Genomic DNA, 22,131 nt, shown 5'->3' with positions numbered 1-22,131 from the left:
ACAACCATACACTGTGATTAAAAAATATACCATACAACCTTCTGATTACAGTTTCCTTAGCCACTAGGCCATGTATTGTCTAATTGCTTCTGTAGTGTCTAAATGGTTAATATGCAAAATAATAACTCATATCACCTCTTGCTTATATGCATTATAAGGCTGGGGAGGGTGGTAGTGGCCTAGTGGGCCACTATACTCGCCTATGAACCAGAAGACCCAGGTTCAAATCCCACTTACAAACATTGTGTTGCACCAGGGGGACTGTCCCTGTAACTACTGATTGTAAGTTGCTCTGGATAAGGGTATCTGATGAATGCTGTAAATGTAAATGCATTACATGTGGCAATTCCCTAATCCAGTGTGATTTACCTCATCTTCAACAAAGATTCATACTGTCTCCTGTATCTGTGTAATTCTTTTATGGTCCCATTGACCTTCACACACTCCCAGCAAGTTGATGATTTATAAAAAAAAAATGGTAATAATGTTGATCACTTGATTGATTTCTGGCCAATCCATTTAGTGGTTCTGTAGCCAGTCTTGGAAAACGGTGGGAACATGACACATCCCTGAGGAGCGCTGGTGCTTACAGTCCATGAGTGAAAACTTGAGCCAGCTGGTCAGCACAGGTCTTAAGGCAGGACTGGGAGACACTGTCTGGACCAGGTGCTTTCCTGGTCTCCTGTTTGTTGATGAGCCACGCCTCACATCATCTTTGTGCATTCTGAGTAGAGTCAGAGATCCAGAGGCGTGAAGGATGTTGTTGTGGAGTTTTTATTAAAAGATGAAACCTTATTTCTGCTTTGCTCCGAACTACGTTTTGTGTTTGCTTTTAGCACAACTGATGAGAACGGAGAGGCTGAAAAAAGGATAGGAGACAGAGAAACAGGACGATGGCAACAGCATCAAGAAATGTATGCCTGCATTTTGCCAGAGAAGCAACAGGATGATGTCTTTTACAGAGTGTGGACAGCGCAATGGAGATTTGAAAAATGCCAATAAGGGGTTACTGTATCTTGAACTCGATGACACACTGCAGGAGGAAGTTCAAAAGGTCGACCACATGATATCGGAGCTTCGGCTTGAAGAATGCTCAGCAAATAACAGGTGCCTGGTCATCTGCTGTCATTTGATTTATTCTTTCAATTCTACTTCATAAATATAAAAAATAAAAAATACTAAAATATTATTGCACATAATCAACAAATCTATGAACCTGACAATCACAAGCTCACAGGTTCAAACTCAGCTTACTATCGCTGTTTCCCTGAGCAAGACTCTTAACTCCAAGTGTCTCCAGGGTTACTGTCCCTGTATCTACTGATTGTAGGGTGCTCTGGATAAGGACGTCTAAGAAATGCTGCAAATATGAAATCACATACAGTGATTTGTAACACAGCTGTACACAATGAACTCATCCGTGTGCAGAAACAAATTACAGAAAATTCACAGATAAGTCACATGTCTGTGTTTCATGGGCTGTGAATCATTTCCTTGGGTATTGGACGTAGGTATATAAAAAACATTTTTTACATCTGGAATCTAAGGACACATAAAACAAAAGAACAATCAACAGTTACTGTACCCTCTTATGAATGGACAATTATTCCAACATTGTTCCTCTCATTATGATATGTATTAACTGTAGTACCTCATGCATATCCCTATTGGAGTCACTGTGATGACTGTGGATACCTATAATGAAAGAAACATTTCAATAGATTAATTGATAAATAGATTAAGAATAAAAGATGAAATGTGCTTTTTAGATATTGGTGTTCTGTTCTTACTGGCATCCGTTATGAACCCAGGATTATCATTCCCTTTCCCAGGCACAGGACTCTTGTCACTCATCTCCCTGGCTCTCCTGGATAAATGTCATTCAGCAGCAGTTGAGTTATGATTACAGTTTTACCAAATCACATATGAAAATGTTCCTACCTAATTTCCTCTTCATAGCTGGTCTCTGCAAAATGTGAAACCAATCAAATATCAAACCAAATATCAAACCAACAAATTCAGTGTGTGTTTGTCATGCCATACTTTTTTCTTTTCTTCTTCTACAACAAAAGATAATGAGGATGATGAGGAGTGCCAACAGAGCAGCTAAACTAAAAGATACGGTGACTGCGATCAGCACAGTTTGGTCCCTACGCTGTGAACTTGCATCTGTAACAAAACAACATTTTGTTATTTTTCTCTGTAATTAAGGTCAGATGTGCCTTATTTTTAAGAAATCCGTAAAAAAGAAATTAGGAAATTCTCACCCACTGTTAAATAAGCCACGCTAATTTGCGGTGTGTAAAGGGCAGGAACTTTAACCAGGCACTCAACTGGACCGCTGTGGACTGCTGGTATTTTCAGAACACTGGTGGAGTTGAACACGTCTCCCACAGCCTCAACAGTGGTGTTTATGTTCTTGCTGTCTTCTGCTGCTCCATTAACTCTCCAGTGGAAGTCCGGCTCAGGAAACCACCCAGTGGCTGAACAGACAAATGTGGCCTCTTCACCTTGCCTCACTGTGACGTTGCCACCTGCAATGTCTACTGTCCCAACCTCTGGAAAAGAAGATCCAGTCTTATTGTATACCTGCATCAGTGTTTTGTCTGCCGAAGAATCATGATATTTCATATAGACTCACACTCTCCAGTATGCATGCAAGACCTGAACAGTATAGACTAGCCACACCAAATCTGAACACCTAGATGTGTCAAAGTAGACAGACTAATGGAAAGTTCCTCCTAGACGTGTACCAGAAGAAAAACGTACAAATGGCAGCAGGGTTCTCACAAGGACAGTAGATTATTGGCTCTGTTTTAGACCTGGTGCAAGGTGCAGCACTGCACGCTGAAGGCTTGTGCAACACAATTTTGAATCACAGCACATGTCGTATTCTAAATTGTTTTATGAGCTTGCGGGTGGGAGAGGGGGTGGACATGTAAATTAAGTTGGCTGAAATCAGTAATTCTGGTCTCATAACAATTTCAGGGAAGTTTAACCCAGAAATAAACCCAACCACTGGGGACATCCAGTGTAAAACTTTTGCCAGGTCAATGGTGCAGACAGCCAGAACAGCTGATGCGCTGTGGTGACCCCTAAAGGCAGCAGCCAAAAAGGAAGGTGGAAAGTGAAGCTAATACTCAACTCAGCTAAATTAAATATCCTTATTTGGCCATGACTGGAGTATGATATGATTAGTAGCAGATTTGTTTAGTAGTTGAAATGTATTCTTTCTAAAACTTTCAAGTTGGTGTCAAATGATTGTCATTGAAATTTACAGAATAGCACAGCACTCTGCATTTAAATATCACCCTTGCTGAGCAGTGGGCAGCCATGAAGGGTGCCTGGGCAGCAGTGTGTGGGGACAGGACCTTGCTCAATGGGACCTCAGTGGGTCATTGGCAATTCGGAATTTGAACCCTCATCCTTCCAGTTATGAGTAACAAATAGTTACTACTAGTTATTAGGTAGATAAAAAATTGTAAATTGGTAATTACATGTCTGTATTAATATTTTTGTTTTCTATTATAAGACATTTGTTTCACCATTTGCCTTGTGGAAATAGTCAATTGTCTTCTGGCAGAGAGAGTCCCATTTGAAAAGGAAGCTACAGCCTTCTTAGCAAGTTACGGATTTCTGGGTCCAGACTTGATTTAAAAAACCCTTAAATGAACAGCAATATATTAATAAGTAATTTAGAATAGCGAGCAGATGATGAGAGGCATTGCACTGCTTGAAGTGGTTTCAGACTTTTGTTTTTTAGCCTTTTGTTTGATAATAGGGGACTGAAAAAGGTGTTTGCAGGATTATCCCAGCCTTAGACACCTTGAACTTCTTGAGCTGCCTAAATAATAAGAATCATTGTAAAATTGGCAGTGGTGGCCTAGCAGCTATGGAAGTGAATTTGTAACTGGAATTTTGCATGCTCAAATCCCAGTTAAGGTGTCACTGAAGTGTCCATGAGTGTCAGGTAGTGCCACGGTTCAATCATATAAAAATAATATAGGAGGAGAGACAGCACCCATGCTGGTGGACATTGGTTTAAGAGGTGGTTGTTGTGTTAATGTAAAAGGCAAGGATCCATTTGCACTTGACAGGCATAACTTAGCAGCTTCACTGTAATGAGGTTGTTAAATGCAGAACTAAAATGAATAAATTGAACTCTCCCCTCTAAATTAAGATGACAGAAGTTAAAGCCACTGGTCTATAATAGTTCATTACAGCAAGTAAATGCGAGAACAGATGGAGTGCAAGACATTTTTAATAGTAGAAAAAAACTATAAAGTGCATGAAAGGCAAAAATTACATTTAAAGAATGCATTTGTGTGACATAATGATTTCCTTCAGCCAATCCAAATGCCAGGCCAGTGCTAACTGTGATATGATATAGAACACTCCAGCAATATTATGATAAGAATAAGAGAAAAAAGTGACCTCCCTGCTACATTTTCTGAACAATATCTGAGAATCTATGCAATTCCTTGTATTATCTGATACTCTTGGCCACAGAAATCACAGAAAGCACTGATTAGCAGTTAAATAAATATGCAGCCAGAGCCAATCTGAAGAGAGGCATCCGAGAGGCCAAGACAGCATACAACAGGAGGATAGAGGACCACCTGAGGAGCAACAACACTGGGCAGGGTGTCCAGTCAAGTGTCCCAGATATGGCAGGGTGTCCCAGTCCGCCAAGGTGCTACTGACGTGCCACTGAGCAATGCACCGTCCCCACACACTGCTTAGTCAGGGTGATGGGTTAAATGCAGAGGACAAATTTCACTGTGTGTTTTGTGTTGCTGTGTATCACACGTGACAATCAATTCACTTCACTTTAATTAGCATATTACCAGCTACAAATCCTCAACTCCTCAGCCACCATGGGCAACACTTCTCTGGCAGAGGAGCTGAACGCCCTGAGGCGACATCAACAACAGCCACACTATAATGGTGGAGGAGAAAGGTTGGAGCTGAGGAAGGTGAACCCAAGGAAGACTGCATGACCCAACTGTGTGTCTGGACGAGTGCTGAAAGACTGTGCAGATCAACTGACTCGAATTTTCAGCAGAATTTGACTTTCACCAAGTCATTGTTCATTGTTCCACTGCCAAAACAATCCACCCCAAACAGTCTGAATGACTACTGCCCAGTGGCACTCACACGTGTCATCATGAAGTGCTTTGAGAATCTGGTGCGGAGTCATATGCCTGCAGGCAGACCTGAATCCATAAAGCAAAGAGATCAGCTGAGGATGCTGTGCCTACAGCCCTCCATGGCCCTTACCCACCTGGAGCAGCGGGGGAGCTACGCTAAGCACGGCATTCAATACCATCCTCCCACAACGACTGGTATCCAAATTGGCAGATCTGGGACTTCCATCACGCACCTGCAGATGGTTACTGGACTTTATCAGGTCACTTCCAGAGGGTCAGGCTGGATTCCCATACCTCCACTGCTCTCAGCCTCAGCACAGGGATACCGCAGGGGGGCATGCTCAGCCTGCTCCTCTATACTCTATACACAAATGACTGTGTCCCCTCACACCCCAGCAACAAGATCATCAAATTCTTGGATGACATGACAGTGGTTGGTCTCAGGGCAAAGAAGGTGAGCTGGCATACAGGGAGGAGGTTGAACGGTTGTTGAACGGAGTGGTGCAGACTCAACAACCTGATCCTAAACACCACAAAAATGCAGGAGCTTGTTGTTGACTACAGAAAAAATAAAGTGACATCCCTGTGTTCAGGTTCCTGGGCATTGAGCAGGAGGATAACTTGACCTGGAGCACCAACACCAAGGAGCTGCTGAAGAAGGTGCATACTTTCTGGGAAGTCTCAGAAAAAAACAGCTCCCTGAGAATCTGCTTCTCGCCTTTTACCACAGTGCACTTATGTACGGACTGTGTGTGTAGTACAGCAGCTGCACTTCCTCAGAAAGGAAGGTCATTAGGTCAGTGGAGAAAACAATTGACTGCCCCTTCTCCACCCTGGAACAATGTCACGATGCCACGAAAATGCAATAGATATTTCACAGGACTCAATCCAAACTACTATCCATAAATGTGCTATATCTCAATAAAATGTGCAACACCACCTCACTATGTGCAGTAATGTGCAATATCACAACATACAATCAACTGTAAAATCCAGTGCAATTTGTATTTTTGTATAGTATTTGTAGTTAAATTATTTTTACCAGGGTAATTTGGATATATTATGTTTTTTTATTACTACTATTTTATTGGTTTGTTATTTCTAAATGCCTCACATTGAGTCGACTGCACCTTAAATTTCATTGTTCCTTGAGAAGTGACAATGGCAATAAAGGTTCATTTCATCTTATCTGAAAGACCAGATGAACATTAGACGTAAACAAATTCACATTGATTTCACATGGACCCACCTTGTATAGAGAGAGTGGCTGTTAACCTCTGTACATTCTGGACATCACATGTGACCTCGCCACTGTCTGTTCTGCTTGTGTTCTTAATGGTTAACGCCCACTTGTAGCTTTCATCTGTGGTGTAATTTGCTGCTGAGAACCTATCAACGTTCTCGAAGACACCGTGTTTGATGGATATGGTGAGGACGACTTCGCCATTGAGCAGCCAGGCCATAATCAACCAGTTTTCTGTGACACTGCAGTTAAATTGAGCATTTGAACCAAGCAAAACAGGATTGTTCAGAGGATCTAAGTGCACATCAGCCAGTGCTGATATGAAGACAACTGGATGGGGGAGATCAGCAAAAATTAATTGAGGTCAATTGTAAAAACACAAAAATGTCAGGTTATTTTTCGTAGTTCAAATTAAAGAACACTCACCTCCCAATATCCATAATAATTGAGTTATGAAAGTGAAATTCATGTTGCACCATATCCAAATTCTGATCATAAATCGAAACGCTTCATTTCTGGAATAACACACACACACACACACACAAAAGTAATCTAAAATTTAAGAGAAATTTATTGTCAATACAACAGTGTGTGTGGTGTGTGTATAGACACACACACACACAAGTATTGTAACCACACACAGGAATTTTCAACAGGAATTTTAAACTAAAACTAAGACTTAAATACAGTACAGACTACAAAAGAAAATTGTAAAGCTTTCTGTACAATTCAGTTCCTAATTTTAATTTCTAATAAGTCAGCTTCATAGCTTCAATGTACCACACAAATAATAATAATAATTATTATTATTTTTATGTTAAGACCATCTGAATGGACTAGATTTGTATGTTTCACAATGATAATTTAGTTCTCAGTAGTAAGTCTTTGTGAGGACAGAGATACTAAAATCAAGCAAAATTACCTGCCAATTTGGTTACATTTTTTTCCACTTTTTATTGTTTACAATAATTTTGCATCTACTCAATCTACTCAAGTCAATGAGATTTGAACATTTTCAGTTTCATTTTCACAGTGTACCTTGTTTTACATAATGCACTTTATGTATTCATACTGTCATTTAGACGTTTTTCCAGTACAACACTGTAAAACATACAGTTCTCATAAACATTCATCCTAATTTGTAATAAAAAGCATATGGTGTAACACTGTAATAAGCCCTGCTGTAGTCATGCGTAACAGTTAAGCTAATCGATCTCTTACCAGTATGGCGTTTTACATTGTTCCTCTATTGTTACTATTGTTCCATAACATCTCTTTGGTCCTGGTTGAAACTGAACAAGAGAAACACAAACTCCACCCTCTCACTGCACAGGCAGACCAAAGTCCACCACAATGGAGTTCATCTTATCTGCAAATCGTGTGTGAGACGCTCTGACCCCGCCTTTGTACATTGGCTGGTATGCTTCAGGGCTATTGCTGGAGGCTGTGTAGTGCTGTTACTTGTGTCAACTAAGGTGGACTGTCTAGCACCAAGATTACTTCATGGGGCCATGGCCTCAAGACCCATCTGTCTGTATTAACATTTCATGACATTCATGTAATGTATTTTTCCATAGTACACGTGTGTAGTGTGTTCAAATACCATTCATTTAAACCAAAGTCAAAAACATATATATCTATTTAATTTGAGGGAATATACTGGTGACAGTGTATTTCTTGGTGCCGGTCCCAAGCCCAAGTCAATGGGAATGGTTGGGTCAAGACAGGCATCTGACAGAAAACATTTCTGTGTATATATAACAGATTAATGATTTTTTTTAGTAATGAACATGTTGGATGAAAGATCCTTGTTTGCCTTGCCAGGTTGAGGAACAGCTTTTACCGTCAAGCTGTCTGGCTCCTCAATACCACGCTGCTCACCAAGATCATCCACATCACCTCAAACACATCTGAAACCTTAAATCATCCACAGAACTCCACTATTTTTTGCAAGTACAAGTAATTTTAATCTCTAACCACCTGACACTGTGTTTCTGTATTATTATTATTGTTGTTATAATTATTATTATCATCATACTATCATATCACTATCACAACTATTATTATTATATTATATTATATTCTTTATATGCTATCCATACACAGATATATTATTGTCACAGTGCCCAAACATGTCGAGGAAGGAGGACGCATACGCACAATGTCACAAGATTTATAACCCACGACAGGGAAAACATCACAAAACAATGACTCGAATACGAACAGAAATGAACAGGGAAGCTTTATACAGGCAGACACAGGTTAAAAACAACCAGGAATCATAGTAACACAGGACAAACATGAAACTCTGACACAACATTCACTGAGCAGCCCTGATCAGCAGCGTCCATCTGATGTGTTAGCAGTCTGATGGAGACAGAGAGCGAAGTGAGAAGATGGACTTTATGATGCTCTGTGGGAGGCCCATGGGTGTCAAAAGGACTGGAGCAACTGTTTCAAAGCAGCTGTGTGTTGTTACTCAATCTGTGCTTTTCATTAAAGATAAGACTTACTAAAGCATCTCCTGATCATTTTTTTTTCAACAATTTGTTGTAAAATCTCAAAATATTTCTGACTGGGAACTTAAACCTCAACATTTTCTTTAGAGGGAAAATAACTTCTGAATGTGTCTTCGGTATATTACTCACTGTTAAATCATGAATTTGATTCCCTCCTCATGAGGTAATAAATACTCTTTCTAAAATGGAGGTTTCTACTGTCTCCAACTGAGGGCGCTGTTGTTGAGTGTTCATGTTTCAAAGCATGTACTTCTTCCTGTTTGGCTAGCCATAGGCTTTAAATAATTCATAGACAACAATCATTGAGAACGTGATAAGACATGCAAGATGCGGAGATGTTAAATAAATACAAACCTCTCATATTTTGCTACAACATCGCAGTCTAGTTAAATCATAATGTCATCCTTTATGTCCTGTTGTAAGAGATGTTCTATGTCAACACGATTTAGTACTCCACTGACTCTTACAAGCAACTGTCACAACATATGAGACATTCTCCACTGCCTCCATTGTACTCACTTTTAATTATAAGCGAGACAGCGCTCTCATTAACAAAGAGATAGAGCCGAGCACTGATTCATGAAGTAATTTTGAGGCCCTCGCTGGGCTAATCAATTATGTGAAGTTACACTGCAGTGACACCTTTCTGACATTTTCAACTGCATTGATCTAATGTTTATTAGAATGGGACACGTTTCCATAATTTCAGGCTAAATCAGGTCCGTTTATATACTCAGATCTGGATTTTATTTTATTAATCTGAACTGACCTGCTAGCCTGCTCGAACCACAGTTACACATCCATCCCTATTAAGATGAATTAAAGATGTTTTCACATCTTTGTGCTATTGTCCTAAATTCTCATCTCAAAGTGTTAGCAAGGAATTATAGCAGCAGTCCTCTAGCGCCACCGTGTGGCAAATATCCTGTATAGTCAGTCTGTATACAAAGCAGTTTTCAGATTATTAATGCATTTGGAGCATCATCTTGTTCAAGAACACTGTAAACTTGTGATTAAAACTTTATTTTAAAAATAAATTATTCAGAAGTAAATAGGAAACAAATTTTACCATGTAATTTTATTAAATAATATTTACATCCACTGCAAACATGTAACATAAGACACAATATTTTTATTATTAATTAGACACTTAATTACAAAACCACCAAGAAATAAATTATATAAAAAAAAACTAACTAAGAACATGCAAGAAAATTGGTACAACTTTATTACAAACTACAAGCCAGCATGTGATTCCAACTCCACCTAAAAAAAAAAAAGTTGCAAAAACAAAAGGTTAACAGAAAAATGAACACAAACAATCAAACACTGATCATGTGTCAGTCATGTCAGCACTTTTTAATGAATGGCACACTCACACCAAACCTATACCATAAAAAATATATAATGCCCAAAAATAAACAACCACAAGATTCACATTTCTCTGAATATTCAAAATGTTCCTTTAAAAAAATTATGGTATTTCTACATGTCAATATCCCTGTTTTTATAGCAAGAATTTACTAACTGCATTTTCATTGGTTTACACAATATTCATTTCCAAGGGTAGCTCTCATGTGACAAACACTACTATCCTACAGGCATTAGCCCTAAATGTGTGTAAAGATGGAAACACGTGTACGTAGTCCCAGTCAATGTTATCAGGGCTTACCGACGACTCCAGATGGGAAAGCCACCATCCGCTCCAGAGGAGAAATCCACTTACTGGGCAGAACTGTCACTGGGTCAGCATAATACTTCCAAATTAGAGAGATCATCAGCACAGCCTGCAACATAAAGGGCACCAGGGTGATTCCTCTTGCAGAAATGACTTATCAGAATACCATTTAACAAAGTCCATCTAAAAAAAAAATACCAGTCATGCACAATCAATTAACTAAAACAAAAAAAAAATGGTTTTCAATATTGTACAGTCTGTAGGAGCACACAACCACACAAAGGATAAAACCGTTAAACAAGACATCAATTGTGAGCTTATTACATTATTAACATTTACTCTGTAAAGGTATTGGGTGGATTATTAAAATATATTTTCATAAAGGTTATATTCAAAAATGACTGGTAAGGATATAGCGAATGTAGTGTTATTTGGATGTACATGAAAAGCATGAACTTTCACATTCCGTCAGTTACACTACCAGTGTATGTACTGTGTTACAGTATATACAGTATACAACATCATGTCTCCCCAAACAAGAAAACTTCAACTGCTAGTCACTTATATCTGCAATGTTGTCTTGCAATGAAAAAAGTTTCACTTTCGGGTACAGTTGATGGGATTTCTTCTTTGCGTTTGTTGTACAATGGCTAGACACACAATATAGATAGATATATACTTTATTAATCCCAGAGGAAAATTCACACACACAGTTGCTTAATTATTATACATTATGCTTTTTTGCCATTTGTTCATTTGCTTTTTTAATAATATCAGGTTCACCTGCTTCACCTTCAAATACAAATCAATTAAATAAAAAACAAAATTCAGTCTTACCTGCAAAACGTAGTAGGTGATATTTACCACCCACTTCACTTTGGCCTGCTGTGCTGTTCTGGTTTTGACTAGAAAAAAAATGATAAAAAAAAAAAAAAATAAGTTACTGCTTTATTTTTTATTCAGGTGGTTTTATCTTTATCTGCTCAGTGATGTACTATATATTGTTACAGAAAGTTTCCATTGGCAATATTTTTTGGCGCAAATCTTGTTCGTGTTGTGGTGTCCAAAAAACATTCATCAGACGCCTTTATATTCAGCAGTGACAGGGACAGTCTCCCTGGGGACACCCTGGGGTTAAGTAAATGGGGTTTGAACCTCCACTAGACTACTGCCGCCCTGTAGCACCTCGCAACTTCTCACCATACGTCTTCAGCCTGTCCGTGGTCTTGCTGATCTTCCGCTCCAGCCTGGCGTATCTGGCGAACTCGTCCATCATGCTGATGGCGGAGAGCTGCTTCCGCATGTCCTGAACGGCCGCTCGCATCTCGGCTTCACAGTCCGCGTCGTTCTGGAAAACCTTCGCGAGCTTTAAAAGACAAGTTGGCGGCAGATTACTTCACAGCCACTCTCAGCGCCCTGCACATGATTCGGATGATCGCCTTTTTTTCATTTATATTGTCATGTGGCGGCTGGAAGGCGCGCTTATTAACACAGCCACACACGCGAGGGTTCTAAAGAAAGAGGGACGGCGCCGAATAAAAGCGACGTTGCGGGCCACTCACGTGTGACGAGATGCTCGGCAGCAGCGTCTTCACGAGGTTGCACAACACGACAAATCCCAACACCAGCAGCCACACGCAGCCGGTCGCCATTTTCCCCGCGCTAACGTTAGCCTAGCCGCGCCGTGCCATTGTTACACGCCGGGAAAGGCTAATCCTTTCTAATCAAAATACACGAGCCGCCATTAGAACACAAGGACGGGCTGTGTAATATTTGGTTTGAATTTTATTTTATTTCTACGTGTTTGTAGCATGCCTACGTGCTTATTACAGTGTTTCCTCCATTTCAATATTTACAACGAAGACCGAGACATATGTTAAAAAACAAAAGAGTGATGGGCGTGTAAAAGCACCCCAAACGGCTCTTGCTATGATTTAAAAATGTGTCGCCGGATCCGGTGGCCAATGGGCGGCGTCGGGAGGCGGGATGCAGGCGGGCGGGCGGCCAATGGGCGGCGGCGGGAGACGGGCGGGCGGCCAATGGGAGGAGGCGGGAGGCGGGCGGCAGGCCGCCCGTCAGCGCGCTGCCATGGCGATTTGAACGGGGAAGGAGGGGGAGAATCCAATCCGGTTTGAGCTAGTTTTTGTTTCGGTGGGACATTAACGTCTTCCTATCCTGACACAGCCTACTGGGTGAATTTCTTACTGAACATTACAGTACAGCGAACCTGTTTTCGAAGCTTTCGCTCTCGGTTGTTTTCTCTCTGTCCGCAAAGAACTGCACGCGAGAACCATGCCTAAAAGGAGCAAAGTAAGTGGATTAAACGCTAAACGGGCCTTTAGATAATTGATTTAAAATTGAAGGAAAAACAGCGTGCGCGGGACCTTTTTTTGATCGTGCATCGAAATGTGAATGGCCGTCGTGCAGGAAAGTGCAGTTCAGCGTCGTCGTGCGGACATGTGCAGGCAGGACTTTTTCAGCTGCCCGTCTGTTTTGATTTGGGAAGTGGCGGCTTCGTGACGATCGGCGAGCCACGGCGCGCCAAAATCCCGACATTTCGGGGAAATATCGGCGGGCTTTGGCGCTGCGGTTGTTTTTGGACGCGCTCCTCCGAGATCAACATTTACGCGTCCAAACAAAGGGGGTGTAACTGCGCGCTCGGGATTAGGAACTCTTTCTGCAAAATGCCCCGCGTTCGTGCAGTGGAATAAAAGAAATAATTGAGAATAATTTTTTAAAAATAATAATAATTGTGTACGTAATGATTTTTTTCACGACGTGCACGTAAATCCACGGTGTGGATTTGCGTTAGGACATCTTGCGCTATGGCTGCTCTTTGCCGTCTTCCCGATGACGACTGCGTGACGAATATAAATAATTCCGCGAGCTTATCCCCCCGTGGCGGCTCGGTGTGAGTGAAATGTGTCGCGTTAACGCCATTATAAGCCCCCGAGCCGACGCGCGCCTGCACGGCGACACTGGCGCGTTGTGGAATGGCGATGCGACGACACCACAGCGCCGCTGGTGTTGCTGGGGCTTCTGGCATATTCTCCCGATCCGCTGGCCATTAAAAGCGCGCTGCGCCGACGCCGGAGGTTCGAATAAATGGCGGGAATGCGTGGAAGAGGAGCGGGCGGGGCGGGGCTGTTTGTTCACGTGACGCATAATGGGAAATTTAAATACGCGTTTCAATTCTAGATTTTGCACATTAAATGTATTTGTGCGTGCACTGTTTAAATATATATTCACAATTCTCCCACTCTAGGCAAACAACGATACTGAAGTAAATGCAGTGAGTTGATTACATTTTATCAATAATAATAATATTAATTACTGTGGATGGTATTTGAGTGCCGAATTCTGATTTTTTTTTGTGTGTGTGTGTCTTTTTGTGATCCCAGCCCAAGAGACGGTCAGATAGATTGGTAAATGTAAGTTTCAGATTTTTTAACTAATTCAGTACAATTAGTAATCACAGGCATAAAATTCTGACTTAAAATTTCTCATATATTTACAGAAACCTGCTCCTCCAAAAGCGGAGCCCAAGGCAAAGGTAAAAATGTTGGAAATTAACTGTTTTCAATTATACATATGTACATATATGTGGCAATAAAACGTAATTGTATAATTTGCTGAATTTGGATGGTTTGCTTATTTGCAGAAGGCGCCTGCTAAAGCCAAGAAGACTAAGGAGCCAGAAAAGGCCAAGGCAGAGGAGAAGAAGGAAGAGGTCCTTGCTGAGAATGGCGAAGCCAAAGCTGATGAGGTGGGGAACAATCCACAGTCTGAGTGGTTTCATTTCATTAAAAGATGTGTAATAATCTTCTTCACTTATTACTTATTTCCAGGCGCCTGCTGCAGAAGATACCGACAAAGATGAGGCCAAATAACATCGCTCTGCGTCTTTAAACAGTACTCCCTGTACCTCTTTTCTTGTACAATTCAGGGGAATATTTTTATCAACTATTTTCTAAATACAGGTTTTTAGTAGTTTGACTGTAGAATACATTTTTTATGGGGGAAATGTTTTAAAAGGGATTTCATCACATCCCACGTTTTTACATCCACGGTTGTCATGGTCATTTAAAATTTCTTTATTTCATCGAGGGGGGTGGAGAGGGACAGGTTGCAGCATAAGACCTTGCTAGTCTGTTGTTTACAGTGAAAATCTGGAGACGAACATTCCGGTGGTGAAATGAGGGACGTCGTATACATCGAGTAATGTGAGGAGGGCGGGAGGGGGGTGTGGCTCACGGTTTATTGTTTATAATAGGGGGGGGGGAGGCGGGCAGATGAACTAGAATGTTTGTTCGTAAACTGTGTTCCTTGTTATTCCTTTGTTAATTCTTGTACTCATGCAGTTTGCTTAAATACTCTGCATACTTAATCTGTCTGATAGTGCTGAAATTATTTCCATTTGGCCTGTGCATTGCGTATATTGTTTTCTCTTTTTTTTTTTTTTCTTTTTTTTTTTTTCCTTTTTTTTTGGTTCTGTGATAGCATTGCAATATTTGTATAGCTGCTGTGAAGAGGAATCCCAACGTTCTGTATGCAGTGTGTGTAATGGTACATGGATGATAAAAAAAATTTAATATCTATGTTCTTAGCAAAGCTAATGATTGCGTAACCGTAAGAAACGTACCATTTGTTTTGCTTTAACTTTAAAGGAGATTTTTGGTCTGTTTCAATTTGGCTATTTGGGGAACGAATGCCACTGGGCAGCAGTGGCTTTGGCCATAAAACAGCCTGAATGAAATAGGCTTTTAGAGACATTCTTGGCATTTAAAGCTTGTCAAATTCACTTGAGCTGTTAAGCACCAGCAGTAGCAATATTCATGTCAGTTATAGGTATCAAAGTACAAATGTACAGTTTTTGTTTCTTGGTTTAGTAGATATGTCTCTGTAATAATTGATAAAAAAAAATACACCAATAAAAATGGTTTTAATGCTCTGTTATAATTATGTTGTGCATATTAAGGGCAAAGTTGCAAAACTTTTAATACATGGATTTGTCAGCATCCAATTAATATAGAATAATGTGCACAAATATAACAAAACACAATGTGACAAAATAGAACTGGTTTTATTTGTACTGGTCCTCATTCCTGCTCCTGGAGGTCTGACGTTCAAACGGTTTCAGTTAATATTAAGTTTAATTAGGTTCTGGTGGTCTCTAATTGCCTAATCATTTACATGGAGGCACTGTAACAGTTCTCTCTACCTTTATTATTACCTGTCAGTGATGAGCATCAATCATGCAAATATATAACTAGAAATTATTCAGAGCACATAACATTTGTTGCAGCCTTATTCCAAAATTGATTAAATGCATTTTTACTCAGATTTCTACCAACACAACCCCATAATGAAAAAAAATTTTCTTGAGGTTTGGCAAATTTATTAAAAAGTTTTTAAAATCAGAGAAATGTGCACTGTAGATCATGAATATGTGCTTACAATATTGAAATAAGGTTCTAAATGTCACATGTACAGAATAAAATGTGTAAATATATACAGAGTATGTGCAGAGTGAGAGTTAAAGTGACGTTATTGTCAGTTGTGATACACAGCACATGATGCACAGGGAAATTTGTCCTCTGCATTTAACCCATCACCCTGAGTGAGCAGTGGGCAGCCATGACAGGCGCCCGGGGAGCAGTGTGTGGGGACAGTGCTTTGCTCAGTGGCACCTCGGCGGGCGGGATATTCTAACCGGCAACCTTCTGATTACAGGACTGCTTTCTTAACCACTAGGCCACCACTACCCCAGTTGGGTGCAAAAGCATTATGGAGAGCTGCACAAATAAATAATAAGAAATAATAATAATACTAGCAGCGCAGTGACTAGAAGAAATACACTGCCTGTCAAAAAACTACTCTTCTAGGTTTCTGCAATGTCACAAAATTGATTTTCATCCAGAGTTGCATGTATTTTTAAAGAGCTTGTTGAGATGATGCACCACTGTGCAGCAAATCCCAAAGACGCTCAGTGGGTTTCAGGTCTGGATTATGTAGTGGCTGGTCCATGTGTGAATTATGCTTCCTGAACCACTATTTCACTATTTGAATTCCTGCATTGCCATCTTGGGGTATGCCCGTGCCATCAGGGAAAAAGAAATTCACTAGTGGAATGACCTGGACGTTCAGTAGCCTCAGCTGTAGTCATCTGACCCCATAACATCGTGAACCTCGACCTGACTAACTGCAGAAACTCCAGATCACAGCACTGCCCCACAGGCGTGTATTATAGGAACTGATGCTATTACCCTGATGCACCATCACTCGGGAAAAGAGTGAATCTGAATCACATTTACATGGGTCCAATGTCCAATCTTTGTGCTCCCCAGTAATTCTCACTGGCCAGTGGCTTTCTTAAAGCTGCACAGCGGTATATTTATGGCATTTATCAGACGCCCTGATCCAGAGTGCCTTTCAATCAGTAGTTACAGAAACAGTCCCCCTGGAGACACTCAGGGTTAAATGTCTTGCTCAGGGACACAATGGTAGTAACTGGGGTTTGAACCTGGGACTTTGAGCTACTACCACCATAAATAGACACAATCCCTTGATTTGCTTTCACATTGTGAGTCTCCACAGTAGATCATCTGGTCTGGCTGTCCACAGCATTGATCTGGAAAGAGCTTTACGCCGATGTCCTTCCTGATGCAATCCATCTTAGACCCATTTAAAATTTTGACAGTCCTCAGAATCAGAACCTCCCACCAAGACCAAGCTAAATACACCTTAATATATATATACATATAATATTTAATATTTATTACCCCCAAATTTTGAACAATAACAGGGATAGCCCCAAATAACAAAAACTGACAATGTCAGTTGTGGGTGTTTCCACCATTTGCCGCAATGACAACTTGACAGCGACGTCTCATGATGTTGTTCTGAGGCAATGCGTTCCACTCTTTCACAAGTGCTACATGCAGTTCTGCCAGGTCACGTGGGGGTGGGGTATGATAATCCCGTCTCTGCTTCAACTGGTACTAGACTTGTTCTATGGGGTTCAGGTCAGGGGACATTGATAGCCACACCATGTGAGGCACTCCAACATCCTGAAGTCGAGCTGTGACAATTATGCCATGATGTGGTGGAACATTATCAGCCATGAACAGAAAGTTGGGGGTGTGCAGGCAAAATTGGGGGATGATGATGGGTTATATGGTGTCTCTTGAGGTAAGAACGTGCAGTGACTGAGCCATGTACGATAACCAAATCTGTTTTGCGCTGACTAGTGATGCCTGCCCAGACTGTTGCACCTCCTCCACCAAAGCAAACCCCGGGGGGCCATGTTGACCTCAACGTAATGCTCACCTCTCCTTCTCACTGATGACCACCATTTCTGTGCAAGGTGATCTGACACCCAACGGTAGACCACTGCTGCATTGTCAAGGTCACACGGTCTCATGCCCACTGCAAACATTCACAGTGGTGTCTTGGTGTCAGTGGAGTCACCTGCAACGGCTGTGGAGTCGGTTGCGAATGGTTTGCTGGAAACCTTAGTACCCCTCGCATCTCGTAACCATGTCTGCACTTGCATAACGTTGTCTGGGTGCAGAGGTCCTTAGGTACTGGTCATCATTGCGGTCTGTTACTCATGGGGCTCCACTCCTGGGTATATCAAACTCTACCAGTAGTTCTGCGTCTCGATGAAAGTCTGCTGAGGACACTTTGAGACACACCAAGTTCCCGAGCAACATCTGACTGCCTGCCACAGCTGCTCGTCCATCATGTGTTCATGGACTTACTGACAATACCATCTTTTTATAACCACAGAATGTTGAAATTGATGCCACATTGAGAAAGGTTGTCTCTTGGTATTGGCCCCAATATAAGGTACACCTGAACACAATGAGACTATTACATGGAAAACACAAAATGTGTATCACCCCAATACAGTTGCCTCCCTATCCCAAAAATGTCTGAAGCGAAAAAAACACCATCTGTATGACATCCACTAAGTCTCACACAATATCCCTAACTTATTGTGAGTAATGTATATATATAAAAAAAAAAAAACACCACCACATGAGGAGGATTTCAGAAGAATGAAGTTTATTCATATGAAATATCTTCGATCCGTAAAGACAAATTGAGAAACTGGAACAGCTATGCACGGAGTAGAATTCCCATACAGGGCCCATTACGAGTCCTTCTCTGGAGCAGCTTCATCACCACCTTTTGTGTTTCGTGTGTAGATCACCTGCGCTCGGTGCTTCGACACCAACTTTATCATCCCTACAGAAACATGATGAACAGTGATGAGCATTCATATGCTGTGCTGTTTTAAGGAGCACTTGTCCTCCGTGGCATTACCTTTACTCAGCAGCTCAAGCAGCGCGGCTCTGGCCAGGGACCCTCGGACCTTCAGCCTTTCGGATACAACAGCCGGGGTGATGAGCTTGTAGTTGGGCACTTCTTTGTAAAGCTTGTCATATGTGGCCTTGTCGAAGAGGACCAAGTTGTTGAGTTTGTCCCTCACCTTCCCTTTGGACCACTTCTACTCCAAACAAACAAATTCAAGCAGGTTATGGTGAAGATATTACTTTTGTAAGAACTTTTTTTAAATTGTTGTTTGTATTGGTTCTTATTACTGATGTTAGAATATTTTCAGTCAAGATTCACCTTAATTAGGTTCTGGTGTCCTAATTGCCTAATAATGTGCATTGAAGCACTGTAACAGTTCCCTCTACATTTATTATTACCGGTCAGTGCTACTAAATAGAAATTAAGCACAAAAAATTCAGTCAATCCAAGTATTCACAGCACATCACTTTTTGCAATTTTGTTATGTTGCAACCTTATTCCAAAATTGATTAAATGCATTTTTCCTCAAAATTAATTAATGCCGATTAGAGTAGGATTTTTTTTTTTTTGCTCTTGCAAATTTCTGACACTGATGCACGCTTTGATGGAATTGCTTTTGTACCTTCTTCTTAGCTTTGCCCCCTGACTTGTTGACTGGATCTTTGTCCTTCTTGGCTTTGCCTGAGTCTTTCTTTTGCTTGCTGTCTTTGGGAGGCTGTATGAAATGTGATCACACAATCGTCAAATCATCATTTCACACCAACAGGCATTTATTGGCAACATTGTAAGCATTGACAGGACGTTCGCTATTTGCATTAGGAAATTAAAAAATATCAATATTGTGACGGAAGGGATTCTGTAGCAAGGTGGGAGGAAAAAATCGAAATCCCCCCACCCTTGACTATGGCAGCAATGTGCATTTGATGCGTTTGTTTTCAGAAAAGAACATTAAAAGCACTAAACCAAAAAATCCAGAGAGCGTGTTGGAGTTTATGTATTTACATATTTGACCGGGTCTGTGAGGTTTTGGCAGTTGCCTCACCAACCAACATGCTCTGCAGGGGAATTTGCGCCACTAGCACGCCGCCATGCAGGCAGACCGAGTGGACGAACACATCTGCGTGGCAACACTGGGAATTCAAGTCAGCGTTAGTTCGTTTTACACGTTTTGGATAATAAAAATCCTCACCATGATGCAGGTTCAGCGAGTAGCTGTGAAAAAAGGAAGTATTTTTTCTTCGCCTGTGGGTTAAATGTTCCTGAGTCCGCGCAGCCTGTACCGCCCCCTCGCGGTCTGGATATTTACTAGCAAATGAATTAATGAATTAATACTGTGTTTAGAAGTAATACCATTATACACTATTACACACATGTCAGATGGGTGGTCTGAGTTTTTCAGAAACGGACAATCTACTGGGATTTATCATCCCTACAGAAACATGATGGACAGTGATGAGCATTCATATGCTATGTTTTTTTAAGGAGCACTTGTTCACAGCACATCACTTTTTCCAATGTTGCATCCTTATTCCAAAATTGATTAAATGCATTCTTCCTCAGAATTCTACACACAAAACCCCATGATGACAAAAAAGGCAAATTTATTTAAAAATGTGAGATCATGTGCACTATATATCCTGAATATGTGCACACAATATAGAAATACACAGGGTGTTAGTAGCCTAGTGGGTAACACACTCGCCTATAAACCAGAAGACCCGGGTTCGAATCCCACTTACTACCATTGTGTCCTCTGGATAAGGGCGTCTGATAAATGCTGTAAATGTAATGTAAATGTAAATAAGGTGCTAAATGTCACATGTGTAAATATATACACCATGTGAGAGTGAGAGTTGGGTGCAAAAGCCTTATGGGGAACTAGACAAATAAATAGCAGAGCAGTGACTAGAAGAAATACACCCACAGATGAGTGGTCTGAGTATTTCAGAAACGGACAATCTACTGGGATTTTCAAAGACAGCCATCTGTGGGGTCACAAAAAATGGTCCAAAAAATCATGTGAGCAGAGTTCCGAGGAGAATGAGCAGACTGGTTCAAAATGAACAGCATTGAACAGTAGCTCAAATAAACACTCTTTACAACCAATATATAAAGAATAACTGAATGCTCAGAACCTGGAAGTAGACGGGGTACATTATCTAAGAACAGAAAATTGAGGCTACAAAAATCGGCTCAAAAAATTGGACAATAAAAGACTGGAACAAACATGTTGTCTGATCAGATGAGTCTCGATAACCTAAGTGAAAATAACGTTAAGGCTCGTGGTGTAATAGAGTTTGGGATATTTTCATGGCACACCTTTGGCACATTAGTACCAAGTGAGCACGAATATCTCAGCATTGTTGCTGACGATGTCCATCCCTTCATGACCATAGTGTACACATCTTCTGAAAGTGTGCCCATCTACTTCCAGCAGGATAATCACAAAGCTTAAATCATCTCAACTAGGTTCTTGAATTCACCAAAGTCCAGTAAAGACCTCTAAATGGTCTCGCCCCGCAATACCTGAGTGAACTTTTAGTTCTTTATGAACCGGCACGCGGTCACTACTGGTACCAAAAGTACAGAAGGTCACAGCTGGGAGCAGATCCTTCTCCTATAGAGCTCCGCAGTTGTGGAACGGCTTACCTGTCAGTGTCCGGGACTCAGACACAGTCTCAGTGTTTAAATCCAATCTGAAAACCTATCTGTTTTCTCTGGCTTTTTGTTAAAGTCCTAGACCCTCATTTCACTTCACTTTGACGCAGTGTCAATTATAAAGTCCAGTTTATCACAGAGTCCCCCTGTTAGACACAGACAGTGTTAAATTCACCCTAGTTAGGCTGTCCTAGTTAGGGTACCGGGCCACTGTAGCACCAATATACCACTATAACCACATATTTCAGTATCGGTCATACAGTGCAACCGTCTGCCGCTGCTTCTGTTTGTTTTCTCCGAGACACGGAACCAAGCGCCCAGACTACTGGCAGACCCCAGTGAAGAGACCAGCAAATAAATCCTGGTTCCTGACAACTGCTTAACAAGGACATACCATGAAACAAACCAGAGGGTCACCACAGCCACCACCACCGTTACAACTACAGCTTCAGGGATCTTCAAGTTGACTAGTAACATCATTATGGACACGTAATCTAGACCACTAGACTACATCCTGGACTTCTCCAACCCTAAAACTGTAGGAGTTATTATTATATCATC

The 22,131-nt window shown here is 41.0% G+C and overlaps 3 protein-coding genes across 3 annotated transcripts; 1 reads left to right on the top strand and 2 right to left on the bottom strand.

Moving 5' to 3' along the window:
- Positions 1-9,971: 9,971 nt before the first annotated feature.
- LOC114792731 (tail-anchored protein insertion receptor WRB-like) lies at positions 9,972-12,427 on the bottom strand. The gene is made up of 5 exons (XM_028984095.1): positions 12,153-12,427; positions 11,791-11,956; positions 11,428-11,495; positions 10,585-10,699; positions 9,972-10,178 (listed from the first exon to the last, which is right to left on the bottom strand). Exons 1-5 carry the CDS (start codon positions 12,240-12,242, stop codon positions 10,105-10,107), a joined length of 513 nt encoding a protein of 170 aa, XP_028839928.1. The 5' UTR covers positions 12,243-12,427; the 3' UTR covers positions 9,972-10,104.
- Positions 12,428-12,700: 273 nt separating this feature from the next.
- Positions 12,701-14,813, top strand: hmgn1b (high mobility group nucleosome binding domain 1b). The gene is made up of 6 exons (XM_028984354.1): positions 12,701-12,900; positions 13,856-13,882; positions 13,992-14,021; positions 14,108-14,143; positions 14,252-14,356; positions 14,439-14,813. The coding sequence occupies exons 1-6, from the start codon at positions 12,883-12,885 to the stop codon at positions 14,478-14,480; spliced, it is 258 nt and encodes an 85-aa protein (XP_028840187.1). The 5' UTR covers positions 12,701-12,882; the 3' UTR covers positions 14,481-14,813.
- Positions 14,814-18,638: 3,825 nt separating this feature from the next.
- Positions 18,639-20,168, bottom strand: rps25 (ribosomal protein S25). Its single transcript, XM_028984149.1, has 4 exons — positions 20,102-20,168; positions 19,535-19,627; positions 18,922-19,105; positions 18,639-18,843 (listed from the first exon to the last, which is right to left on the bottom strand). Exons 1-4 carry the CDS (start codon positions 20,102-20,104, stop codon positions 18,749-18,751), a joined length of 375 nt encoding a protein of 124 aa, XP_028839982.1. The 5' UTR covers positions 20,105-20,168; the 3' UTR covers positions 18,639-18,748.
- Between the last annotated feature and the right edge of the window lie 1,963 nt (positions 20,169-22,131).

Source organism: Denticeps clupeoides, chromosome 6, assembly GCF_900700375.1.
Source record: "Denticeps clupeoides chromosome 6, fDenClu1.1, whole genome shotgun sequence".
Classification (NCBI taxonomy): Eukaryota; Metazoa; Chordata; class Actinopteri; order Clupeiformes; family Denticipitidae; genus Denticeps; species Denticeps clupeoides.
The sequence above is the reverse complement of the archived record's forward strand: the minus strand, read 5'-3'. Positions and strand labels throughout refer to the sequence as shown.

Excerpts from the sequence above, each read along its gene's own strand:
- LOC114792731 (XM_028984095.1), bottom strand. The coding sequence starts at position 12,242 with ATGGCGACCGGCTGCGTGTGGCTGCTGGTGTTGGGATTTGTCGTGTTG. Across the intron at positions 10,700-11,427 it reads TCACCTACTACGTTTTGCAG|GCTGTGCTGATGATCTCTCT; the intron begins GTAAGACTGAAT and ends TTTATGTTGCAG. Across the intron at positions 10,179-10,584 it reads TTTCCCATCTGGAGTCGTCG|GTGGAGTTGGAATCACATGC; the intron begins GTAAGCCCTGAT and ends TTTTTTTTTTAG.
- hmgn1b (XM_028984354.1), top strand. Across the intron at positions 13,883-13,991 it reads ACGATACTGAAGTAAATGCA|CCCAAGAGACGGTCAGATAG; the intron begins GTGAGTTGATTA and ends TTGTGATCCCAG. Across the intron at positions 14,144-14,251 it reads AAGCGGAGCCCAAGGCAAAG|AAGGCGCCTGCTAAAGCCAA; the intron begins GTAAAAATGTTG and ends GCTTATTTGCAG.
- rps25 (XM_028984149.1), bottom strand. Across the intron at positions 19,106-19,534 it reads GGGGCAAAGCTAAGAAGAAG|AAGTGGTCCAAAGGGAAGGT; the intron begins GTACAAAAGCAA and ends TGTTTGGAGTAG. Across the intron at positions 18,844-18,921 it reads GCTTGAGCTGCTGAGTAAAG|GGATGATAAAGTTGGTGTCG; the intron begins GTAATGCCACGG and ends ATGTTTCTGTAG.